The sequence below is a fragment of the Phytophthora sojae genome, assembly GCF_000149755.1.
Source record: "Phytophthora sojae unplaced genomic scaffold PHYSOscaffold_1, whole genome shotgun sequence".
Taxonomy (NCBI): Eukaryota; Oomycota; class Peronosporomycetes; order Peronosporales; family Peronosporaceae; genus Phytophthora; species Phytophthora sojae.
This window is the reverse complement of record NW_009258115.1, coordinates 8,235,650-8,258,063: the sequence shown is the minus strand read 5'-3', so window position 1 is coordinate 8,258,063 and position 22,414 is coordinate 8,235,650. Positions and strand designations below refer to the sequence as shown.

At 50.3% G+C, this 22,414-nt stretch overlaps 6 protein-coding genes across 6 annotated transcripts; 1 reads left to right on the top strand and 5 right to left on the bottom strand.

Moving 5' to 3' along the window:
• Nucleotides 1–570: 570 nt before the first annotated feature.
• PHYSODRAFT_476559 (hypothetical protein) lies at nt 571–825 on the bottom strand (the record flags this gene model as incomplete). The annotated part of the gene is made up of 1 exon (XM_009518025.1): nt 571–825. A coding segment is annotated over one exon (255 nt), but the record flags the coding sequence as incomplete, so codon positions are not given.
• A 3,152-nt stretch (nt 826–3,977) lies between these two features.
• PHYSODRAFT_467435 (hypothetical protein) lies at nt 3,978–5,240 on the top strand (the record flags this gene model as incomplete). Its single annotated transcript, XM_009518024.1, has 2 exons — nt 3,978–4,025; nt 4,071–5,240. 2 exons carry the CDS (start codon nt 3,978–3,980, stop codon nt 5,238–5,240), a joined length of 1,218 nt encoding a protein of 405 aa, XP_009516319.1.
• Nucleotides 5,241–6,361: 1,121 nt separating this feature from the next.
• PHYSODRAFT_468873 (hypothetical protein) lies at nt 6,362–10,666 on the bottom strand (the record flags this gene model as incomplete). Its single annotated transcript, XM_009518023.1, has 4 exons — nt 6,362–6,647; nt 9,126–9,347; nt 9,547–9,820; nt 10,567–10,666. Coding segments are annotated over 4 exons (882 nt in total), but the record flags the coding sequence as incomplete, so codon positions are not given.
• A 1,951-nt stretch (nt 10,667–12,617) lies between these two features.
• On the bottom strand, nt 12,618–13,679 carry PHYSODRAFT_466740 (hypothetical protein; the record flags this gene model as incomplete). The annotated part of the gene is made up of 1 exon (XM_009518022.1): nt 12,618–13,679. One exon carries the CDS (start codon nt 13,677–13,679, stop codon nt 12,618–12,620), a length of 1,062 nt encoding a protein of 353 aa, XP_009516317.1.
• A 2,399-nt stretch (nt 13,680–16,078) lies between these two features.
• Nucleotides 16,079–20,585, bottom strand: PHYSODRAFT_322624 (hypothetical protein; the record flags this gene model as incomplete). The annotated part of the gene is made up of 4 exons (XM_009518021.1): nt 16,079–16,596; nt 17,084–18,168; nt 19,026–19,182; nt 19,745–20,585. The coding sequence occupies 4 exons, from the start codon at nt 20,583–20,585 to the stop codon at nt 16,079–16,081; spliced, it is 2,601 nt and encodes an 866-aa protein (XP_009516316.1).
• A 991-nt stretch (nt 20,586–21,576) lies between these two features.
• PHYSODRAFT_470364 (hypothetical protein) lies at nt 21,577–22,020 on the bottom strand (the record flags this gene model as incomplete). Its single annotated transcript, XM_009518020.1, has 1 exon — nt 21,577–22,020. The coding sequence occupies one exon, from the start codon at nt 22,018–22,020 to the stop codon at nt 21,577–21,579; it is 444 nt and encodes a 147-aa protein (XP_009516315.1).
• Nucleotides 22,021–22,414: the final 394 nt, after the last annotated feature.

Below are 22,414 nucleotides of genomic sequence, written 5' to 3'. Positions count from 1 at the left end.
ATAGCAGCATACAGAGCTACAAATTGGCACTAACTAGGATGCAACTGAACGTGCCTCGCAAATCATCAGATAATACATGGTAGCCACCACTCGAAATTTCAATTGCTTACTACTTGCTCATTTTTGTGCGATGGTCGATGAATTTATTACAGGCTACTTAACACACCTTCTAGTACACGATAATACCATCAGATATGTGACTAACGTCACGAGTATCGTCGTGAGGCTGGTTCCATTGTCGCCCCATACAAAGTCCAAGTTGTATCATTTGTAAGGGGTTTTGGTTAATATAGCATTTTGTATGGGGATTAGCTGTCCATAAGTTTTGTCACCTGGGCAGAACCAGTGATTTGTATGTGAGCTACCTGAAGAAGCGCAAAAGCGCGCGTGTTAGCAGCGTGCAGATCTTTTTCAGCGTGTTCTGCAACTCTAGTCCAAACCGCACCTTAAAACGATAAAAAATGACGAAGTTACAGCCACTTTTGGTGGTGTCCATATCTTTTTGTCTTGGAGTGTAAAAAGACAGACAGTGACGATGGTGGAGTATTGCAGCATCTTGTTGCACAACAACTACAGTAATCTGCCCGAGTAAGGAACGCCGGATATATATAAAGACGCAGAATATATAAATTGATGTGAAGTGGAGTATGCTTTTCCAATGTACTGATTTAGTAATTTCAAAATGAACTGAAGAGCAACGAGTCCGGAATGATTCCAACAGTGATGTATGGTCGAAGCACTAACTTTTGACCAGGCATCCTCGCACCACAACAGCGCTGTCAACTGGTCGACCTCGTAGGGATTATCTAGCCCTTCACCTTGTCGAGGATGCCCACTTTCTCAGACCAAGTGAGGCGCAGACGCTTGGACGGTGTGGACTTCATGGGTGGAGTGGGGGAGGAGGTGGGCTTGTGGGGCGAGGTGCAAAAGAAAAAGTGCGAGTCTACCACTACGATACATGTAGTTTGAAGTCTAGTAAGATCGCTAAATGCGCGCCATTTTTCAAACGAGGGTGGATGATTGGCACTGGATTTTTCACCTCAGTACCTTGCAGTACCTTGCACATCCCCCTATCGCCACATCGAATGGAAAATAATATTAAATATGTGAGGCTATTAGTTATACACCCGTTCCTTATTCGGGCAGAATTCTGTAATAGGAGTATTCTGCTCAGACTAGAGTATACTAGTACTAATTTGGGTACTAATTTAAATGTCCATACTGTGAGTGCATAATATGCAATAGTAAATATTATTTACATTAGTACAAGTATATGAAATACTTATTTAGAACCATTCATAATTAACGTACTACTATATAAATTAGTGATGCCAGACTAATCTATAATAACTGCGCAATCTGCACACACGAATTCGTATATTCCTGACTCGTGAAGTGCAGTCGTTTGCGTAGAAAGCTATACTCATCTCGTCTTGGATACTGAGCCCGTACGCATGGCTGGTGAAGGCAAATACAGGTTTAGTTTAGTGTCCGCATGTGCTGGCTCATTCACCTTCTGCCTGCAACGGTCGTCATCTTCAATGGCGTTCCTTGAAGCCAGTAGGTCATCAAATTTTGCGTTATGCTCATCACTGTTGATTGCCGCTATGTCGCAGCCGTCTGGTGGATTTTGGCAGACGGTTTCCGCCTGAAATCCGCCGTCTGTTTTCTATTGTCAAAACCCTTGTCAAAAAGGTGCTCATGGTTCATGCGACTACGCTACGTAGGTACTGTTGTTACCAGTACACGCTCTAAAGTAAATACATAGAAATCCGTTCTGGGAATCACAGAACAAGAGCTCGACTACGCAGCACAGTATTGGAGAGTTTGTACTGTGAAACAGACCGGGCAACCTTGCTGCAAAAAGGGACTTTACTCATTTGCAGCACAGCCACGCTGGCAGCGTCGCTGCTGGCTGCCGTTCTGTGCAAGTTGCGAGCGACGAACGAGGGCTGATCATAAAACAAGTCCAACGTATTCAGATGTTGATGAACTGTTCATTATATGTACATGTAGCATCCCGATTTCTTCTCCTGCCGAAAGCATGCGCGCAAACATGGAGTCTGATGGTTTGTGCCAGATACTGTATTATAGGTAGGATAGGACTTACTATTATATAATACCGACACAGTTCCTATGTACTGTAGGACTACAGGCAACGACGGTGAAAGACGCCACCACTTGGTGGGGAGTCTCCATAGTAAAAACCCCGCGTGACTATTTCGGCAGAGTTCTCGGCTAAGCTGAACAACTTACATCTGTACAAAACCTGAACGTTTGGTGTATAAAATACACATCTGAGCAAACTTTTGGAACAAACCCTGTTCTGATTGGTAGCAGAATTGATTTGATGGCGTCTTTTGAGTCGCCGACGATGGCGTGTTTTCTGTCGGGGGTCTTTTATCGTCATTGTCTGTATAGAAACACATTAACTAAGGTTGAAGGTGGCGGCTTGGAACTACAATATCGTACGAGTGTGTAGAGGGGTGTACTGTAGCGCTATCAGAGATTGCTTTCGTCCCAGAAGCGTCAAGCCATCCGATCGCAAATCTTTTCACCGCCGAGCGCACGATAACTTATCGTGTTATCGTCAATAAGAGCAAGGATAGGATAGGGGTCACAATATGCCTGACATAATATATAAAATCCACAAAAATATTGAAAAGTCCACAGTATACGGGTTAGGTCGACCATATTCGAGAGCTGTAGTGAGCGGTTGCGAGGAGCGTAGCCACAGCAAACCCGCGCGGTATTTGCGGAGGCGGGCCCAGCGACGAGCATTCCAGCGAACGGACCCGTTGCCGCACAGTCGGAGGTAGTTTTTCTACTGCGGGGGTCTGGGGGTTGCACCCCCAGAATGCTTTTAATAGAAGCCTGTTGATTTAGACCAGATTTTATGGGGTTTCCATCGGCTCTCCCATATGCCTTTAGATCGACGTGGCAACAGGGTTTCATCAGGCCAAGTGATCCCTTTTTGAGATAGGCGGGCATCAGTACAGTACAGTAGCCATGAGAAAGTTGAAGTATTTAGAAGTTGCAGAAATATTAGTACAGCGATGCTAAGAACCCCATCAGCTTTGGTTGGCAGATTCCGTTGTCGGAGTCGCTGAAAGTAATGAAGAGATAACTAGTTAAATTCTTCTCGCGCTATTTCAACTGGGAAACTTGAGGGAAATAGGCTATTCCCCCACACTCAATTAGCCGACATATATGAAGCATGGCAGGGACACCCCGCAAACCCGAGTTCGTGCATTTAATCACGCAAAAAGCAAGTGTAACCCTACGCAGGCTATGATTCCAGAAACGAATGGCTGCGACAATAGCCATCATCAACGTTGCAGCTTCCAACAGTGTTGCTGACATCACCGCACATCTCCCTCTGCACAGCTTTCGGTGCTTCCATGCGAGTTCCTTGATGCTGGAGTCGTGTTTAGCTGCATCAACACCCCGAGGGTGTTAACGTCTTTGACTGGATTATGTATGGTACTGTCATCTTAACCATACAGTACAAAATACAGTGCATGCTGTTAGCCACGAGTAGAGTTGTCAAACGTGAAATCAAGTTCTATCAGACACACAAGGCACCAAAAACAAATCCCAATTCCTAGCGTGTTCCCCTCCTGAAACACAGCGGACTATACACAACATTATGTAGTGCACTTCATGTACACGTTTACAAAACATGCATTAATACTGTTCTTGCACTTAGTAAAACCTGGTAATTTAGTGTATTGGTTTGGGGTATTAATCGCCTGCAACAAATCCTGCCACAAACAGCAAAAAAAACTATCCGGGCCATGAATCGCGAAGGGATGGGACAGACTTTCTCGTCGCACCATATGACGATATCGCTTCAGTGCCATGTATCCCGTTGGTCCAGCCACCTGCCAAAGCATCGGTAGACTCAGTGTGCCGGTGGCACCACTGCTCATTCTTCGTTTCGCTTAGAGGAGCTCAACCCGCCAAGCCTGAAAGCTATGCTGAGCCCCAAGGCCTTGACCAACGCTGCCGTGCTGCTCGCCATGGTGGGCGCTACCAATGGCGCGACGTCGGACCCTGCCACGGCCAAGTACCCTGTGTCTATCTTCGCTATCGGTGACTGGGGGTCCACTACGGACAGGGGTTCGTGTTGCGGAGGCACGTTTAACAACTTCGACCTCCACGCCCAGGAGATCGTGGGTATGTTGATGGACCAGCAGGCTGCTGTTCAGAAGCCTGATGCGGTCTGCGGTCTCGGAGACAGTTTTTACTGGACGGGTATCGACAGTATGGAGGGGCAAGTCGCACGCTTCCAGACGTCGTACGAGTCCAAGTACAATGGAGCCAACATCAAGAACGTCCCCTGGGTGAACGTCATGGGCAACCACGACTACGGTGGCGCCAACTACGTCTGCAACGTCGGCGAGCAGCTCGTCAGGTGCAACAGCACGCAGGAAATGCTCCAGGGTCTGGACAACAAGCTCCGGTACCAGTCGTCGTACAAGAGCCCCAACAACAACCGCTGGCACATGGACGACCGCTTCTACGTTCACCACATCGAAGATCCAGCCACTGGTGTGAGCATCGACATTTTCAACGTTGACATGAACGACGCCGATATCGCTGGCGCCCACGGCGTCTGCTGCCAGTGCTACGGCTACGCGGGCAACGATAACGGTGGCTGTGGCAGCATCGCCCGAGGTGACAAGTACTGCTGCGGAGGCGATACCGCCATGTATGACACGTGCATGGCCAAGTTCTCGGAGTGGGCCGAGGATTCTCGCAAGCAGCTTGCGGCCAAGGCCAAGGCGTCCAAGGCGACGTTTAAGATTGTCAGTAGTCACTTCTCCCCGGTCCAGCACTACCACGAGGACGGCATGAACCGCTGGTTCGACGCGCTCCGTGGCACGGGCATCCAGGCCTTCGTCTACGGCCACACCCACGGCGAGAAGCACGACTACGCGGACACGCTCAAGATGCACTTCGTGGAGACCGGAGCTGGCGGCGGTATGAAGAAGGAGTTCGCGAGCACGATCCCTGACTTCGCGGCCAAGTACGTCAAGAAGGAGTGGGCCTACACCGGTGACGAGTACGGATTTATGTCTCTGTCGGCGTCCAAGGACTGGCTCAAGCTGCAGTACCACACGGCGGACAAGAACTGGAACTTCACGGAGAACATCAAGGACATGAAGGTCGGTGGTGTCGCGACTAAGCACTGCTGGTACATCCCCACTGACGGTTCGGAAGGCAAGGCCTGTTAATGACCCTGTACACCCCTTTTTACTGGAGCAGACACTTTCATGGGTACCGGGTGATGCTCTCCTGAACTACAAAGTAGAATTTCAAGCATAAATATGCTAAAATAACGTCTGAGTTACCCATGATAATTCCTTGCTTGCATACGAAGTCGAGTTTGGCTCAATTGTGGGTAACCAAATCCAAGAATAACGGAATGTAGTGCTGAAATAGTCTATCCAGTCTAGACCAAATTTAGACCATCCAAATAAGGATCAAACTTCCAAAAGCCAATCTATTTTTGTATCTCTATATTTGTATGCATCTACTTAAGTACTTAAGTACTTGAGTATTTTTTTTCGAACCCATTTCGCTAATGCGACTACACACTGAAGGGCGTGGAGACCGCTGAGCCCGAGTACGAGCATGAGCCCGAGACCCCGCGGTTCGTCGTATCCGAGCCCGGACTGGAGTATCGCTTCTGCCAGGACTGCGGCCAAATTCGCCCCAACACGCGCAACCTGTGCGAGTGTCAAGAACGACTCATCTGGTGCACGGGCATCGACGAGGATCTAAGCTTCGAGAAGACAGATCTGGCACCGGAGAGGCCCAGCCCCTCCTTCCAGTTGCAACCAAGAATTGCCTTGTCGCCGTCAAGAATTGACCACGCTGAAGCTCCAACTGCTGCCAATCAACCCCAAGCACTGCAGTCAAGACTCCCGTCGATCGAGCATTATCATCAAAGTTTGAAGTGTCTCCCTCGTTTTCAGTGCAATGTGGATTGTCGGCTTAACAATATATTCACCCCGCTAAATGCACCTACCCGAAGCTCCATCTCGTCTTCGCTTAATTAAGAAGTTGTAGATGCACAGGTTTTGGTCATGAAAGGCCTTGGCGCTGGAGAGTTTGTTCATGACTTTGGCTCTGTTCAGATAGCAGCCGGAACCTCTCTACTGCAGAGCACAACAACTTTCGGTTGGCATGCTGCTTAATACGATCGCCGCATTGTCTCGCTCTTCCTCCGTTCCTTTCCGCAAGAGCAATCGGAGCGGTTCCTTCCCACCCGCTTCGGCAACCATTGTGCCGTTCACGTGGCGCGCCTCGTACAAGGTTTGCTAGAGCCGAAACTGCCTCTTCCTTCCCGCCGTCACTTCCTTCTCTTACAAGAGCAACAAGAGGCGACGATCAAGGGGCCGTTTGTAGCACTGTTTGCGAGCTGTGCCAACGCATACGCTGCATGTTCCTTTTCATCTTCGTCTCCGTCGCGGACCAAATATAGAGGAATTGCTCCTTCTGCGGCAATCAAAGTGCTGTTCTCGATATCTTCAGCAAGTGTCCCCAACGCCAACGCCGCATAAAACTTCTGGGCTTCTATGCCAGTCTCGACGAGAGAAACTAGCAGCGGAATAGCGTCATCACGTGCTAGTTTGGCGCTAGTTGCATCTTTAGATTCCAGGAGAATTGCCAGTGTACGAATGGCAGCAGTAGTTAAACCAATATTACCTGATGGTATGAAGGGGATAATTAAAGAGCCGATTCCCTTTTCCACGAGCAGGCTTCTATGTTCCTCGCTCTCTTCAGCCAAACTTCCCAGGATGAGCGTCGCCAAACGCTTATTTTCTTCGACTCCATCGGAAAGATGTCGCACGAGGTCGGGGATAACTCCTTCACGCTCAATGTCAGCGCAGTTTGAACTTTTTTCATATGCAATGTTGTTTAACCCCTCCAAACCGGATGCTGCATAATGCAGCTTAGATTTGATAGCTTAAACTGCATATATGCAGTTTAAGCCAATTATGACTTGAAATCTGTATGACTGTCCTTTCCCCCGACACACCACTATCCAAACGTCAAGATAAAATTACGTTTAGTTTCTGTTCGCGCCTTTTTATTTTTCCAGATGTCAAAGACCGGCATTTGTCAAAATTCGGAATATAATGTTTGGCAAGGGCACGGGACCCACTGTCTGATTTGGACAAAATCTGCGAGGTATCGGACTGGGTGCCTCACAGCGGCTTCCATTTGCCGCTTTTGCAAAATCGCCCTCATTCGAGAATTTGCGCGGCCAGGGCTCAAGTCGGCGGGAGAATCAACATGAGTCACAGATATTCATGCGAGACATCGACGCTCGAATACGACGCTAATGGTACGCTCATAGCAAGCGCATGCTATACCTTATTGCTAACCTGTTTCATTTGGCACGTTTTGTTATGTAGAAGGATAACACCCTCCTCCGTGCGGTGCTCCTCTAGCGCTTGGTAAGGTTTGTTCAGAGATGTCTACGAAATTCATGCTTCCTAACAAAAAAATTTCCATTATTCTTATTCCAGTTGTGTTTACCGCTTCCAGGCGAGCGTCTGCTGCTGTAGCTGTCCAAGCTATCGCACTCAGTCAAACTGTCGAGCTTCGGTCGAGCTGCTCAACCCGCTGCATCCGTGCCTACCGTTCCGAGCGCTTGCGGAAGAACTCCTCGATATCCCGGTGCTCAAGTCTACCCGCATTCACACCTGTTGTGACTGCTTCCTCGCGTCGATGCAAACGACGACGACGACGACGCCAGGGCTTGAAGGGAAATGGCGTGCTCCGAACAATGGTACGTTGTATAGCATGCTGTCCTGTATACTGCATTGTATGCAGTATTACATATTTATGCTGCCTCGTAGCCTACATGACCTAACCTGAGCAATATTGGTGTTGTTGAAGGAGACTTCGGTGACCAAGCAGCCATGATCAGCCCGAAAACGAGCCCGCCTGCGTGAAGACGACGACTCGAATGAAATTGTAGCGAAATAGACGAGCTGAGAAGAACTCCGGCGAAGCCAGAGATGCCGCTTTGGGATCCATTGATCTGACCGACGGGCGAACGAGAGGAAAACTGACTTGGCTTGCACTCGTAATGACAAGGTCGAGTGGTAGTAACGTGAAAGTATGTAAACTAATATAAGCAATTTGGAGAAACACAATTGCAGTCGATGCGGTTCCTAGTGTGATGCTATGGATACCCACACGCATAGTCGTGGGTGCAACGTGGCTCTCCCATTAGCGAGACGTGCTGGTAATCGTTGCTTTCCGGTTGACTGCATGTCATTGACATCAATCAATCTAAGCACCAGCTAATTGGAGTACCCAACTGTAGAACTACTAGCTTCCCTACACCAACACTGCGGTAAATTACATCCGATCATTATATATCATATGCATGAATGCAGACGTAGCACTTGTTTAGTGTGTGTAGTTAGTTGTGAAGGATCCATGCAACGAACTACTTCGGTGTTGAAGTCAGTCGAATTTGACTTGGTGATCAAACTTGGTGATCTTTGCTGCTGCTTCAACTACAGAATGACATGCTCCTGTCTGCAACAACACATCCTAACTTGCATCTTAGGTATTGTCTTATGTACGAAATGGTACCTGATTGCCCCCCTGGATATGTTTCTGAATGTCTATTTCATTTGATGTTTGTATAGTGCATAGAATGCCCCCGGACGTACCACAAGCTTACAGAACGCCTAGAGGTGACACACCTACATTGTATTTATGTTTTTGTATGGGAAGTTTCAAATTCCGATTTTTTGAAAATCGGGACTCCCTAGACACTAGTTTCTGTTCGGCAGGCACCCTGTCACTATCCGTGGTAAGTAGCATTATTCAGCATGGGTATGTCACACTAGAGCCAATATGCAGATTATATTCAGTATTAGCATGGCCTTGTTAGTGCTCATCGTGCATCCTATCTTCCCTAACCATTCTTGTATACAAACATCAAGTCTAATTACGCTGCATATGTTCTTTTCGGCCCCCGGTCTGGAGAGGTTAAGGCAGTCAAAGCGCCCTCCTTGGATTCCTCAGTGCCAGTTTTAACCACGTCGACCAGCAGTGGAATCGCTCGCTGGGGTACAATCTCAGCGCACGCGTCATCACTATGGCATGCAAGTCCTGCGAGGGCGTGCGAAGCATAGTACTTTTGAAGGTTCGTTCCAACTCGGACGAGTGATATGAGCAGCGGAATGGCCCCCTCACGAGCAATCTCGACCCCATTGGCGCTGTTAGCTGCAAGGTTCCCCAGCGCGTTCGCAGCATTGCATATCTGGTTGTTTGTCCCAGTTCGAAGAAGATCCACAAGAGTCGAATCCCTCCTTCTCGTGCAATCTCGATGCGGTTTGCGTCAGAATTACACGCGAGGATCCTCAATGCGCAGGCTGCAAAGTGCTTTAGTTCATCGGTTCCGTCTCGAACCTGTGACACCAGCAGCGGGATCCCGCCATCCCGTGCGATGTCGATCCCATTCCCTCATTGCGAGCGAGATTGGCTATCGCACTTGAAGCTCCACACTTTTGCGCATCCGTTCCGGAACGTAGTAGCCCGATCAATGCCAGAACGCCTCGCTCCCGTACGATTTCGATGCGAATGGTGCCGTTATCGTTGCTGGACAGAATTCCCAGTGTAATAGCTGCTTGCTCTTTTTCTTGGTCTGCTCCGTTTCGAAGGATCTCTACCAGTGGAGCGATACCACCCGCGCGAGCGATCTCCACCCCATTAGCGTCATTTGCACGAGCTAGGTTACCAAGCGTCCGCAGTGCGCCCACCTTCTGCTCGTCGGTTCCTCCTTTCATGAGCAAAATAAGCGAGGGGATGGCTCCTTGGCGCACTATCTCGTCGCGATTCTTGTCGTTCCGGCGAGATAGTTCCCGCAGAGCGGTGAGCACTTCACAAACATGCTCGTCGTCTTCATTCTGCAGAAGACCAACGAGTGTCTCGATCGGATTTTCTGCTCCGACTTCCACACGAAGCTCGTTGCTGTCGCTGGCAAGTTTCGCCAATGCAAACGCAGCTTTGTGCCTTTGAACACCGCTGCCCTCGCGCATCAGCACACCAAGTGGAGTGACAGCCCTTTCGCTGACAATAACCTTCGAGACGTGTTCACTGCATGCAATGCGAGCCAACGCATGCGCTGCGCATTCTTTTAAATAATGGTTCCCATCTCGTAAGAGTTCGACAAGCACCGGAATACCACCCTTGCGTATGATGTCAGCGCTGTACGCATCGGTCTCGTTACTGATATTCCCTAGAGCTTGCGCCGCGGCGTACTTTTGGTAATCGTTTCCCGAACGCACAAGAGCCACTAAGCGATCGCCCCTTTCCGAGCAATGGCTTCACTAGCATCGGCACTCAGGCCCAGATTCCCGAACGCCGAAGCCGCGACCAACTTTTGTGAATCCGTACCAAGTATCAGAAGCGCTTGAAGTGGGCTGATACCTCCGTTGTCCACGACCGCAGATCTGCAGGTCTCATCGTCGATAGTGAGGTTTCTCAGTGCCTCTGCTGTTCAAAGCTTAATCGTATCATCACCACTTTTAAGTAGCCCAATAAGCGGCTCTATCACCCCAGCCTTCTGAAGTTCTCGACAGCTTCCTTTTAGTGCAATGCAGGCGCACCGTAGCGCTGCGTTCTCTTTCTCCTTGTTGTGCCATGATTCAGTGCGTCTACGTCAAGCTCCTGGTGGGGGACATCTTGGATACTATCTCGCAGTGCACTCAGTTCTAGTTTAGATACTCTTTCAGTCGAGATCGCTAACCACTTCAAACACTCGAGAGCGTGAAATAGGTACGTCCATTCCTTACAAGTGCAGTCAGGAGTTGGATACCATTCAAGCTGCATATGACGTCGCGTTGACGCAGTTCTGGAGAAGGAGCAAGAGAGCGCGTTCTTTTTCCGTGTCAAGTCCAGTGGAGAGTTTAGCCATAAGATCAGCAGTGGCACTTGGGTCACGTTCACTTACGTTTAGACTTGTCATTTCCAGGCGCACTTCAGGTGCGTTGGCTTTCAGTGCTGCTAGTTTGTCAATCACTTGCTGGAGACCCATGCGCTTTGAAGGATCCGCATTGGTCATGGCGAGAACGAGCTCCCACACTTCGTCCGTCATTTCATCTGGTCGATCCGGAAGCTTGCCGTTCCTGAGACGTTCGCGGATGGATTCATCATCCAATGGATCTGGTTGGCCTCTGCTTCTATTATACATACACATCGCGAAAGAATACACGTCAGAGGCGAAAGTCGGAGCCTTCCTCATACCCTCAGGCGCTCGCCAGCGCAAAGAGGTCTCCGTCGCTTTTGCGTATGCTGTCATCTGAGATGGAACGAAGGTGTTTTGCACTGCACTCAGACCAAATTCCGCCAGTTTGGCTTTCGTATCAACGCCCACTAAAATATTTGCGAGCTTTAGATCACCGTGGACGATATTCTTCTTGTCGAGATGCTTTATCCCGAGCGCAGCGTCGTACAGCAGTCGCCATATTTGTCGCTTATGCTGCTCTGAGCGGGCCAGAAACTCGCACAAATTGCCGTTCTTCGTGTCCTCACAAACGATAAATGGGGGGGGGAGCTGACGTGGGAGGCTCCAAACATGTTCACAATGTTTGGGTGGTTTAGCTGGTACCACATGTCCATTTCTCTCTCAATTGCCTCCTTGTCCTCGTCGACAAAGAAATTGACGACTACGTGCGTTCCATCCCACGTGGCCGGACAAACAGGTCTGCTATCGGATTCGTCAGACTCAAATTTTACTTCATGAGAGGGAAGATACCACAGCGGTAGCTTTTCATCAGACACATTGGCCGCCTGCGTGATGAGGTTCTTCATCGAGCTCATGACCTGGATCATCCCTCGATCTTGCCGTTGGTTGCCCTTTTCCAGTTCATACTTTAGTGCCAGCAGCGCTTCAGGTTGGACCCGACTGTCTTGGAGTTCGCGTAATATCAGCGCCGAGTTGTCAGCCGTGACAGACAGTAGTTGCTGCTGTGCGTGCTCCTCAGCTGTCTACTGCCGCTTCCAGTCCATCACGGCACCCGTCGTCGCTAGAGCAAACATCTGGAAAAACACGTCGATGTCTTCGTTGATCGCGAAAAGCTCGTGCATCATCTGTCGGTGCTTGATGAGGCGGTAGACCAACTTCTAGGATCGGTAGTGCTCAAGACATCCCAAACTTCGCGCTAGAATTCCCACGTAGCTGTGTAACATGTCGCTTTGAGGCAGCTGGCCTTTCCATTCCATGCTGAGTAGCTCATTGAACGTCAGCTCCAGTCGATGATGCAGGCGAGCGCACGCGTGCTGGACCTCCACCATCTCCTTCCCGATCTGCACAATTAGGAGAAGAACATCCACCACCGACCCCAAGCCGGGGACCGCCAAGTCCAGCAGGACGCTCATTTCAACCCGTTTGTTGTGGAACTTCTTGAGGTCTAACAGCTTAGCTAAAACAAGGAATGCCTTCCACGTCCACAAGCACAACTTTGCTAAGATAGCCGGTTATTTGTGGAGCTCTTCTGTTTGTGCAATGTGAAAAGATAATTTATTAGTGTACTAAATGTTTTCTCTTACCCCGACTCCACCTTATTTTTTATCTCTTACTTGCAGGTGAAGAAGTTGCGGATGCCAAGACGAAGCTTCGCCTTGATGGCCTTCGTGCTGGACAGTTTGTCCATGGCTTTCGACGCCCAGACCTTCTGCTCCGCTGTACCCGAACGCACGAGCATCATCAGTGGGGCTTTCGCTCCGTGGCGAAGAATCTCCGCTCGGTTGGCATCGTTTCGAGATGCGAGGTTCATCAGAGCATGAGCACCCCAGATCTTCTGTCCGTCTGTTCCAGTGCGAACCAGACTGACGAGCGGTGCGATCACTCCTTGCTTAGCGATATCGGCTTTGAAGGCCAAATTGCTGCTGGCCAGATGCGCCAAGACATTCGCTGCCGACTGCTTCTGAGCGTCGGTTCCGGTCTGTACCAGTGCTGTCAACGGCGGGATGGCACCTTCACGAACGATCTCGACTCTTACGGCGGCGTTGCTGGACGAAAGATGCGCCAAGACGTTGGTTGCCAATCGCTTCTGCTCCTCAGTGCCATCCCGCACTAGCGCGACTAAGGGAGGGATGGCCCCTTCACGCGCTACTGCAGCACGCGTACCGTCGTTCATAGCTGCGACTTCCACCAGAGCATTCGTGGCCCAGGACTTCTGCCTGTCCGTTCCGGTGCGAAGAAGGTGGACCAGCGGGGGGAGGATGCCCTCTTCCACGATGTGAGCTCGGATCTCGTCGTGGCTGACGACGAGTTTGGCGAGTTCTTCCGTTGCCACTCGCTTCTCATCTTCATTTCCAGTCCTCACGTGCTCCAAGAGTTGCGTGATGTCTTCCTGCGTACTCTCCGGGTCGTCGTTGTTCTCAAGAGGACTGGTCTCGGAATTGTCCACAGGGTTTTCAGTGTCTGCCTTCTTCTCAGACGCGGCTAGACTTGAACCCAAGATGTCAAACACGTAGGTGCCGCAGCTAGAGCACACTCGTTGGTCGCCAGGAATCGAGGCGTTGCAAGCGTTGCAGCTCTTGGATTTCGCTTCCGGTTGAACCTCCCCCTCCTGATCCAGACCTGGACGGATCGGCTCGACTGCCAGTCGATTGAGCAGCACGATGGGCTCCATGACTTCCTGTTGGGCGCGTCGGTCAGCTTCCCACTGCTGCTTCCAGTCTGCGATCGCAGCAGGAGGATTCACCTTGAGCACGGTGTAGAGCCCGTCGATATCTTCGTTGACCGCGCGTAAGTCGTCCATCAGCGTTTGGTACTTGGAAAGATGTCGCACTAGACGTTTGTCGTGGTAGCGCTCGAAGCAGCTCACACATTTGGCCAGAACAATGGCGAGCGCTTCACGCTGGGGGACTTGGTCGCTGACTTCGATTTTCCCTATCGCGTTGAAGACATGATCCAGGCGAAGGTGCAGTCTCACGCATACATGGCGGATCTCTTTCATGTCGTCGCCATACTGCAGGATCTTCGACAGTGAGGTGTTCATACTTTGAAGAGAACCGCGGGGACTTGTTGAAGGCTTGAACAGGAGTGAGCGAGCAGGAAAATGGCCGTCGGGAAATCCTGCGGATCTCGTGCAATGTTGAACATCAACCATGCTCAGAAGATGAGGATAGCATTGTAAAAGAACCGACACCCACCTATTTAGCGCTTCATGCAGTGCCAAAGTTCTGCCGCGAATAGCGAAGATGACGCCTCGCAATTATGATCAGACACATTGGGAGAAGGTAGCGACCCTAGCTAGTGACAGGACTGGGTCAGGAACGAACCATTATCGGGGATGACAGAACTCGGTCAGACATGGCTGTACAAGCGTCAGTGACGGCCAAGCCAATTTAAGTTCGACACTGATACTTCTAGAAGTCTATGAATGTATTCTTCTCGTTGCCAGTTTTCGACTATTCTCCAAAAACCCTACCAATTTTGAAATGATAGCACCATAATAGATTTATGTTTGCGTTAAACCGACGCAATCATTTCACGACAAAACTGAATGTTGCTTGTGCCCCAATACATATCGAACATAATGATGATCATGAAACTCACTCACTCGAGCAACAACCATATGTACCTGTAATATCATATACCAGAGTATTAAATACTAGAGGTATACTTACCAGAGGAAACAAAGCTACCGTATTCGGAAACCGTAGCAGGATCTTTGCTAAACTGTGGAAGCAAATAGTAGAACGTGATATAAGTGAGATGAATGCCTCATCAGCACACCAATATATACTTTGCTAGCGTGCCCTCATTTAAATATTTGAGCGGCAAGGACGCCGGAAACACTGCAAGTAAGCTCGCCATCATGGGGCTTTCGCCCAATGACTAGTGTTGGAGGATCTCAATCGCGTTGCTCTGATGAGTTGTATTGTAAATGAACACGCTGCAGTGGAGCCTTCATTACAACCTGTACTATACAGACCGACGCCCCCCACCCTTCCAATAGATTAAAAATAACCATGTGTGTTAAACAAATCAGAGTCTCGCGTTAACCCTTTAAATATTAAGATCGACGAGTCGAAACTCAGCGGAACACCATGTCAACTCAATACCATGTTTAATGATACCTTGCTTGGCGTGCTCTCCGGTGTCCTATTGGTAGTGAGTGGTTTACACCTCAAACACCGCTTGATAATCAGTTTGCGCGGAAAGAGGATCACCTACGAGCAATCTAAACGATCGACAAGGCACAACCGGCGAAACTGGGTGGCTTCATTGAGCACAGAGTCTTTGTCAAAGACGTCGATCAAGAAAGCCGCCACCTACTACAAACGCCAACTGTACGTGCGCTTGATGAAACCTACAATCCCTTTTACTTTATTAAATATATTGAAGACGAAGTTTAGTGAATACACAAGTGGGGCAATACTGTACCTGTAAACGTTCATCAAAACATCACGACCCATATCAAGCGAGCGGCCCTGTAGACAGCCCAAGTATTGTGCTTTGCATCCAGTATGTAGTGCACTACTTGTGTTCGCACTTAGCGGTAAATCATAGTGGCCTTGAATGCGAGTTGCTAAGTCGAGCCTCGAACCCGGTTTGGTTCGGAAATGGCACTTTCTAAAATTGCCAAAAGGTGCTGATGTGCTCAATCATGCAGGAGATGGCGTATGCTCACTACTTAGTGCTGATTGACCATCCACGACTTCAGCAATTCGTACTCGAGTACGATTTATCAATAAGTCGTACAAGTTACAGTCCGAAGTACCAAAAGTCTTCAAAGCACAATGCATGTAAATAAAAAATGGAAAAAAGACTCGAAAATCCAGAGCTTCCCCGTGCAAAGCACGGCTTTGTTTGGATCACAAGAGAACGCAGCAACCACCAGCGTTTAAGTTCCCCAATGCCGACTTTGCCAGCTCCTTTTGGGCATCTGTGCCACTTCTAACAAGTTCCATCAGCCGCCTTCTCCCTTTATCTCGGAACGGTTTGATTCATTATTTCTCGACAACACTGCCAACGCACCAGCGGCACATCGTTTCTGCTCAGAAGTGCCGTCGCGCACTAGAGTCACGAGTAATGACAGAACTCCTTCCCGCGCGATTCACCATGATTGGCACCACTGCTATCAGCGAGATTTCCCACTGCAAGTGCCGCGGCACAGCTCTGCGCATCGGTTCCATCTCGCAGTAGTGCAACAAGAGGCTTCAGAGCTTCTTTGCTTAGAATCTCGCCTCTGATGGCGTCCGTGCGCGCCAGATTCCCCAACGCAAGTGCACAATAGCGCTTTTGGTCTTGCGTTCCAGTTCGAAGTAGTGTAATGAGGTGCGGAATCGCCCCTTTACGCGCGATCTCCTTAGCATTCGCTTCGCCGCCGTGAGCGAGATTCCCCAGTGCGCGTGCTGCGGCTTCTTTTTGGTCCTCTGATCCAGCTCGTAGAAGAGTTAAGAGAGGTGGAATGCCTCCCTTGCTGATAATCTCCATGCCGACTTCTCCAACGAATGAAAGGTGGACAAGCAACCGCACTGCCTCGTCCTTCTGCTCCTTTGTCCCATCGGATAAAAGAGTGAGAAGAGACGGAATAGCTTCTGCACGGACGATCGCGACAGTTATTATCGTTGCCGTCGGCAAGATTGGCCAATGCCAGGACGGAATAGCGCTTTAGTGAACTTAAAGTGCCGTCCTGAAGAAGCGCAGTCAAAGGCTGGATGGCTCCTTCACGAGCAATCTCAACGCGGTTCGTATCATTAACCGCAAGATTGCCCAGCACATTCCTTCGGTTCGTCAACATCAGCTCGTAAGATAGTGATGAGAGGCACGATCGCTCCTTCGCGAATAATTTCCGCGTGGTTTTCCTCAATCAGTGCAAGATTTCCAAGTGCGAGGCCCGCCAAGCGCTTCCCAGCGTCCGTTCCTGTTCGAAGCAGCGGGATCAGGTACGGAATAGCCCCCTTTGCGCGATCCCAGTGCAATTTTCAGGGTTGCGTCTAGTAAGGTTTGCCAATGCATGCACAGCACCATCCTTTTGGGGGTCAGTTCCACCTCGTAGTAGAGCAATTAGTGGTGCGATAGCACCTTCGCTCGCAATCAGCCTGCGGCTTTCGTCACTTAGCTCGGGCAGGTACCCCAGAGCGCTGGCAGCATATTGTTTTTGCTCGTCTGTTCCATTTCGCAGGAGCCTCACGAAAATGGGGATGCCCCCACAGTTCACAATTTCACTTCGGCTAAAGAATCCGATAGCAAGCTTCGATAGGGCAAACAACGCCAAACGCTGGTGCTCATCTTTCCCCGTTTGTAAAAGCTTCATGAGAGGTTGGATCGCGTCATTGAGTCCAATCTCAGCTCGTCCGCCCGGGTCGCAGGCTCGATTCCCTAGTTCAGTCGCAGCATAACGTTTTTGTTCATCTGTCCCGGTTCGAAGTAGCGCGACCAGAGGTGATATAGGGCTCTCGCTCACTATGTCAGGCTCGCTTGCAATTTCTTCCACGTCAACATCCCCAAGCGCATGAGCTACCAAACGCTTTTGATCCTCTGTTCCAGCTTCCAAGTAGGAGATAAGCGGGGAAATACCTCGTTCTTGAACGATTTCCTCCAGGTTTTGTTCGACACGAGATAAACTTGCAAGCAGAGTCGCCGCGTGACGCTTGAGTGTATCCGATCTACTTCCAAGAAGCTCGACGAGTAGGGGGATAGTTCGCTCGCTTCCGATCGCGATACGGTTCTCGTCGTTGTCTTCAGCGAGGCTCAACAATGCACGCACAGCGCTTTCCTTCTGTTCGTTGGAACCGCTGCGAATAAGCGCGATTAAAGGTGGAATTGCCCCTGCATGGGCGATTGCAGCTCGGTTTTCATCCGAAATTACGAGGAATCTTAGCGCGTAGGAAGCACCGTCTGTCTGCTCATCCGTCCCTCCTCGTAGAAGCGAGATTAATGCCGGAATAGCTCCCTCACGAATGATGTCGCTACTGGTAGGGTCGTACTTTGCGAGAACTCCGAATGTCTTGGCGGCTAAATACTTTTGTTGGTCTGTCCCCTCGCTCAGGAGTCCTACAAGCAGCGTAATGGCTCCTTCCTCAACCATTACTTCCTCTGCGTCGCTGCTGTACGCAAGGTAACCTAAAGCGTACGCAGCGGCCTCCTTCAGAACATCAGCTCCACTTCTTAACAGCGACACAATCGGTGCGATTCCGCCTTTGCGTGTAATCTCCGTCCCGTATCCATCATGTAGTAAATTCGATGAGCCCATATTTCCCAGTGCTTGAACAGCTGCGTACTTCTGTGAGTCGCTTCCTGAACGCACAAGTGTAACCAACGGTGCAATCGCTCCTTTTCCTGCGATTTCATCCCTCGCATCATTGCTTATTGCAAGATTTCCCAAGGCGAAAGCTGCTACGAGCTTTTGTGGCTCTGTTCCAACTACCAATAGTGCGATGAGCGGGTCAATTGCATCCGATTTCATCATCTCCTCTCGATTCCGGTTGACATGTATGGTAAGGTTTCTCACTGCTTCAGCAGCCCACAGCTTCAATGTGTCATTTCCCGTTTTCAATAAGGAAACCAGCGGACCCACTACCCCAGCTTCTCGCAACCGTCGCAGTTTCCTTGTAGAGCCATGCATGCACATCGACAACCGCTGCTTCTTCTTTTTGTTCATCACTATCACCTTGCTGAGCGAACACCACGGCTCCCAGCTCTGATGCCGAAGCATCCTTAATGCAATTTCGTAGCGCACTCAGTTCCAGTTTGGACACCCTCGCAGCAGAGAGCGCAAACCACTTCAGACACTCCAGAGCATATAGCTGGGTAAAGTATGTGCGTCCGTTCCTCACCAGACTACACCTTTGTGCGGCTTACTTCGTACCAACGTGCAATCAAATCCGAAAGTCGCAAAATTCATATTGCAAATTTCTAGTTAGCAACTTCAATTACGCATTCAAAGATAGAATTACGGCAATCAAATTCGTACAGTAAAGTAGGCTACTACTACTGGTCCGACGAGCCCTGCTACATGCCGTACACTATGTCCTCGTTGTTCGCCTTGGTGACGAAGTCGCGACAGTGCAGCTCCATGCTGGCCACCAGCGCTGGGGTCATCACGTTCATGTTAGCGGTCGCGGCGCGCTCCAGGATGTGCATCTGGCGTTCCGAAATGGAGAGGATCTCACCGTTGCTGTCTGGCTCACGCGAGCGATCGTAGATTGCGTAGCCAAGTCTCGCTTAATGCGGGATTTTAGGACGCTGCTTCTCGAGGACGGTGTGGCGAGTAACGCGGCCTTGGAGGGACATCTGCGAAGAAGAAGGCGAATTGCGAAGTGAGCTCCCCTCGGTCGGCGTCGGCTATAGTGCGCGCCAAACCGCGCGCCCTTGCTTTTGGCGCGAGCGCAGCTCCGTCTTCCGTTTTGGCGTGAGCACAGCACGCCAGCTTACGTAGCCATGGAGATCTTGGACCTCTGGTCCAACTTTGATTGCCGTAATTCTATCTTTGAATGCGTAATTGAAGTTGCTAACTAGAAATTTGCAATATGAATTTTGCGACTTTCGGATTTGATTGCACGTTGGTACGAAGTAAGCCGCACAAAGGTGTAGTAAGAATCGGAATTCTGTCTTCCTTGTGCACGAACTCGCGTTGTTCCTCATTGACACATTGTTGAAGAAGTACCAATAGCGCACGTTCAATTCGCCCAGGATCACCAGCCGCAATTTCTGTAGTGAGAGTCGTAAAAGCGTTTCCGGTACGTGCCGTCTGAACCAAGTTCTCGACTCCAGAAACGGTCACGTCAGACAAACGAGTCGCAGTCGTCGCTCCGTCGATTGAAGCTGGTGCCTGTGCTGCGGACCACCCGACTATTTCTGAATCGCAAACACTGCATCGCCTTGTTGTAGCTTGGAGCTCCAGCTCAGTCTCGTTGAAGCTATTCATCTTCGCGATCACCTGTGCGAGGGGCATACGCTTCGATGGATCGGTGCGCGTCATCGCTACCACGAGTTCCCACGACTCATTGCCCATTCCTTCGGGGCGCACCGGAATATTACCATTCCGGAGATTCTCGCGTACAGCTTCGTCGTCCAGTCTACCAAACGGAACTTGATCAGTTATGGCCTCAAGAATGCACATCGCCAGAGAGTATACATCCGATGCGAACGTTGGCTCCTTCGTCAAACATTCTGGAGCTCTCCATCGCAAAGCACCCGCACTGTCTTCTAGACTCCCCGATGGCTTTGACAGTGTCGAGCAAGTTCGAATCGTACTGAGTCCGAAGTCTGAAAGTTTTGCCAGCCCGTCCGAGCCCACAAGGATGTTGTTGAGCTTGAGATCCCCGTGCACTACTTTCACCTGGTGAATGTAGTCTAGCCCAAGCGCTGCCTGGTACAAGAGCTGCCACATGTATCTCTTGTTGGTCTCCGATTCGGCGAGAAAGGAGCAAAGGTCTCCGTGAGTCGCATCTTCGCACACAATGAACGGAGGAGAGCTCACGTGCGAGGCGCCAAACATCTGAATTACGTTAGGGTGCTTAAACTGGTACCACAGGTTCATTTCCGCTTCGATCTTGCGCTTTGTCCGTTCGTCGACTGCCATGCCATCAACAAGAAAACGCTTCACGACCACTTTGGTACCATGTCCCCACTTGCCCCGATGCACAGAAGCAAAAGACCCGCAGGCAAATGCCTCCGGTTCAAACTCGATAACATCAGCAGGTAAATACCATTGAGGAAGTTTCTTCACCGCTGCCTTGGACACGCATAACTGTCGAGCACAGTATTTGCTTCGTTTCATCATCCGGTTGCTTCTCTAGCTCGTATCGAGTCGCGTAGAGGAATTCTGTCTGTCGGGTAGGTGTCTTCAACTTACTGTCAGACTCAATGCTCGTCGGATCACTGTCCTGTTGGCTCAGTCAGTTGTGACGCAACTACGGGGTCTGCTACTTCGTGCAAACGGTGCGAGGATGGCTGGTGGGGGACGACTTGCCAGAACCCGTGCTATTCTCCTCACTGCACCACTGGATCAGTCAGCTGCAATGCCGGTAGTGGTACTGTCACCTCTTGCAGCGCCTGCAGCGACGGGTGGGGGGGGTTGAAATGCGAAATTCAGTGTTCGTCACCGCACTGTCCGCCTGGAACTACGAGCTGCAATGCTGCCACTGGATACACGATCTCCTGTAGTTCCTGCGAGGATACGTGGTGGGGGAAGATGTGCGAGAACCGATGCGTGTCAGCGCACTGTCCTACTGGATCAGCTCACTGTGACGCGAAGAACGGCCCCACCAACCATCGTCGCATTGGCTGCACGATTTCACAGTGCCGTCCACAGCGTCACTGCTGACTGACCCAACAGGACAATGGAGGGAAGAACAACGAGCACTGCATGTTTCTCCCCACTAGCCATCGTCACAGTGGTCACATGAACTGACAGTCCCGTTCTTCGCGTCACAGTGAGCTGATCCAGTAGGACAGTGCGCTGACACGCATCGGTTCTCGCACATCTTCCCCCACCACGTATCCTCGCAGGAACTACAGGAGATCGTGTATCCAGTGGCAGCATTGACTTACTGTCTTCTTGTAGGATCAGTTTAGTCTCGCACCATAGAAGCTATGAACTCCCTCTGAGCTCGTTGGTCCGCTTCATATTGTTGCTTCCAGTCCATAACGGCAGCAGTACTGGCGAGATTAAATACACGGAAGAACATTTCGACGTCTTCGTTGATCTGGTATATTTCCCCCATCATCTGCCGGTACCCAAGCAGGCGGAACACCAGCTTTTTGGCGCGATAGTGCTCCAAGCACTGCAAGCTCTTGGCCAGGACGTCCACATACTTGTCCACCGCGGAACTTTGGGGCTGCTGTCCCTTTTCCTCCATCATCTTCAGCTCATTAAACACAACGTCCAATCTGCCGTGAAGCCTCTTACACGACTGCTGGACCTCCCTCATCTCGTTGCCCAGCTGCACGATCTTGAGCAGCACGTCGACTGCTGACCCCGCCCCAGGCACAGCCAGATCAAGCAGCCCGCTCATTGCAGACGCTACTACCAGCAGCTAGCTGAATGAAACGTGTGTGAGTGACTTCGTGGGGGCTTGCACGTTTGAAATATTGGTTGCTTGGTACTGGAATCGCCTTCTTACGGGAGCGGTGGTTTCGCAGGAGTTTCCATGGCGCGTCTATTCGTAGACTGCCATCGCTCTTGGACACATCAGCTCAAATTGGAGGTTTACCGAATTAGTAGGAGATTTACTTGGCTTCAACGACCGACTTCAATGACGCAGATGTCGGCTCGATAAAAAGAGGATGTCAGGCTTGTTTCTCTCCAGTTATGTCCCCCGCTACTCTGAAGACCCCCGATTAATTTCGCCAATCATCCCACAACGTCAGAACAACAACTGCTCTCACGCCCTCCTTGAGGCGCCAACA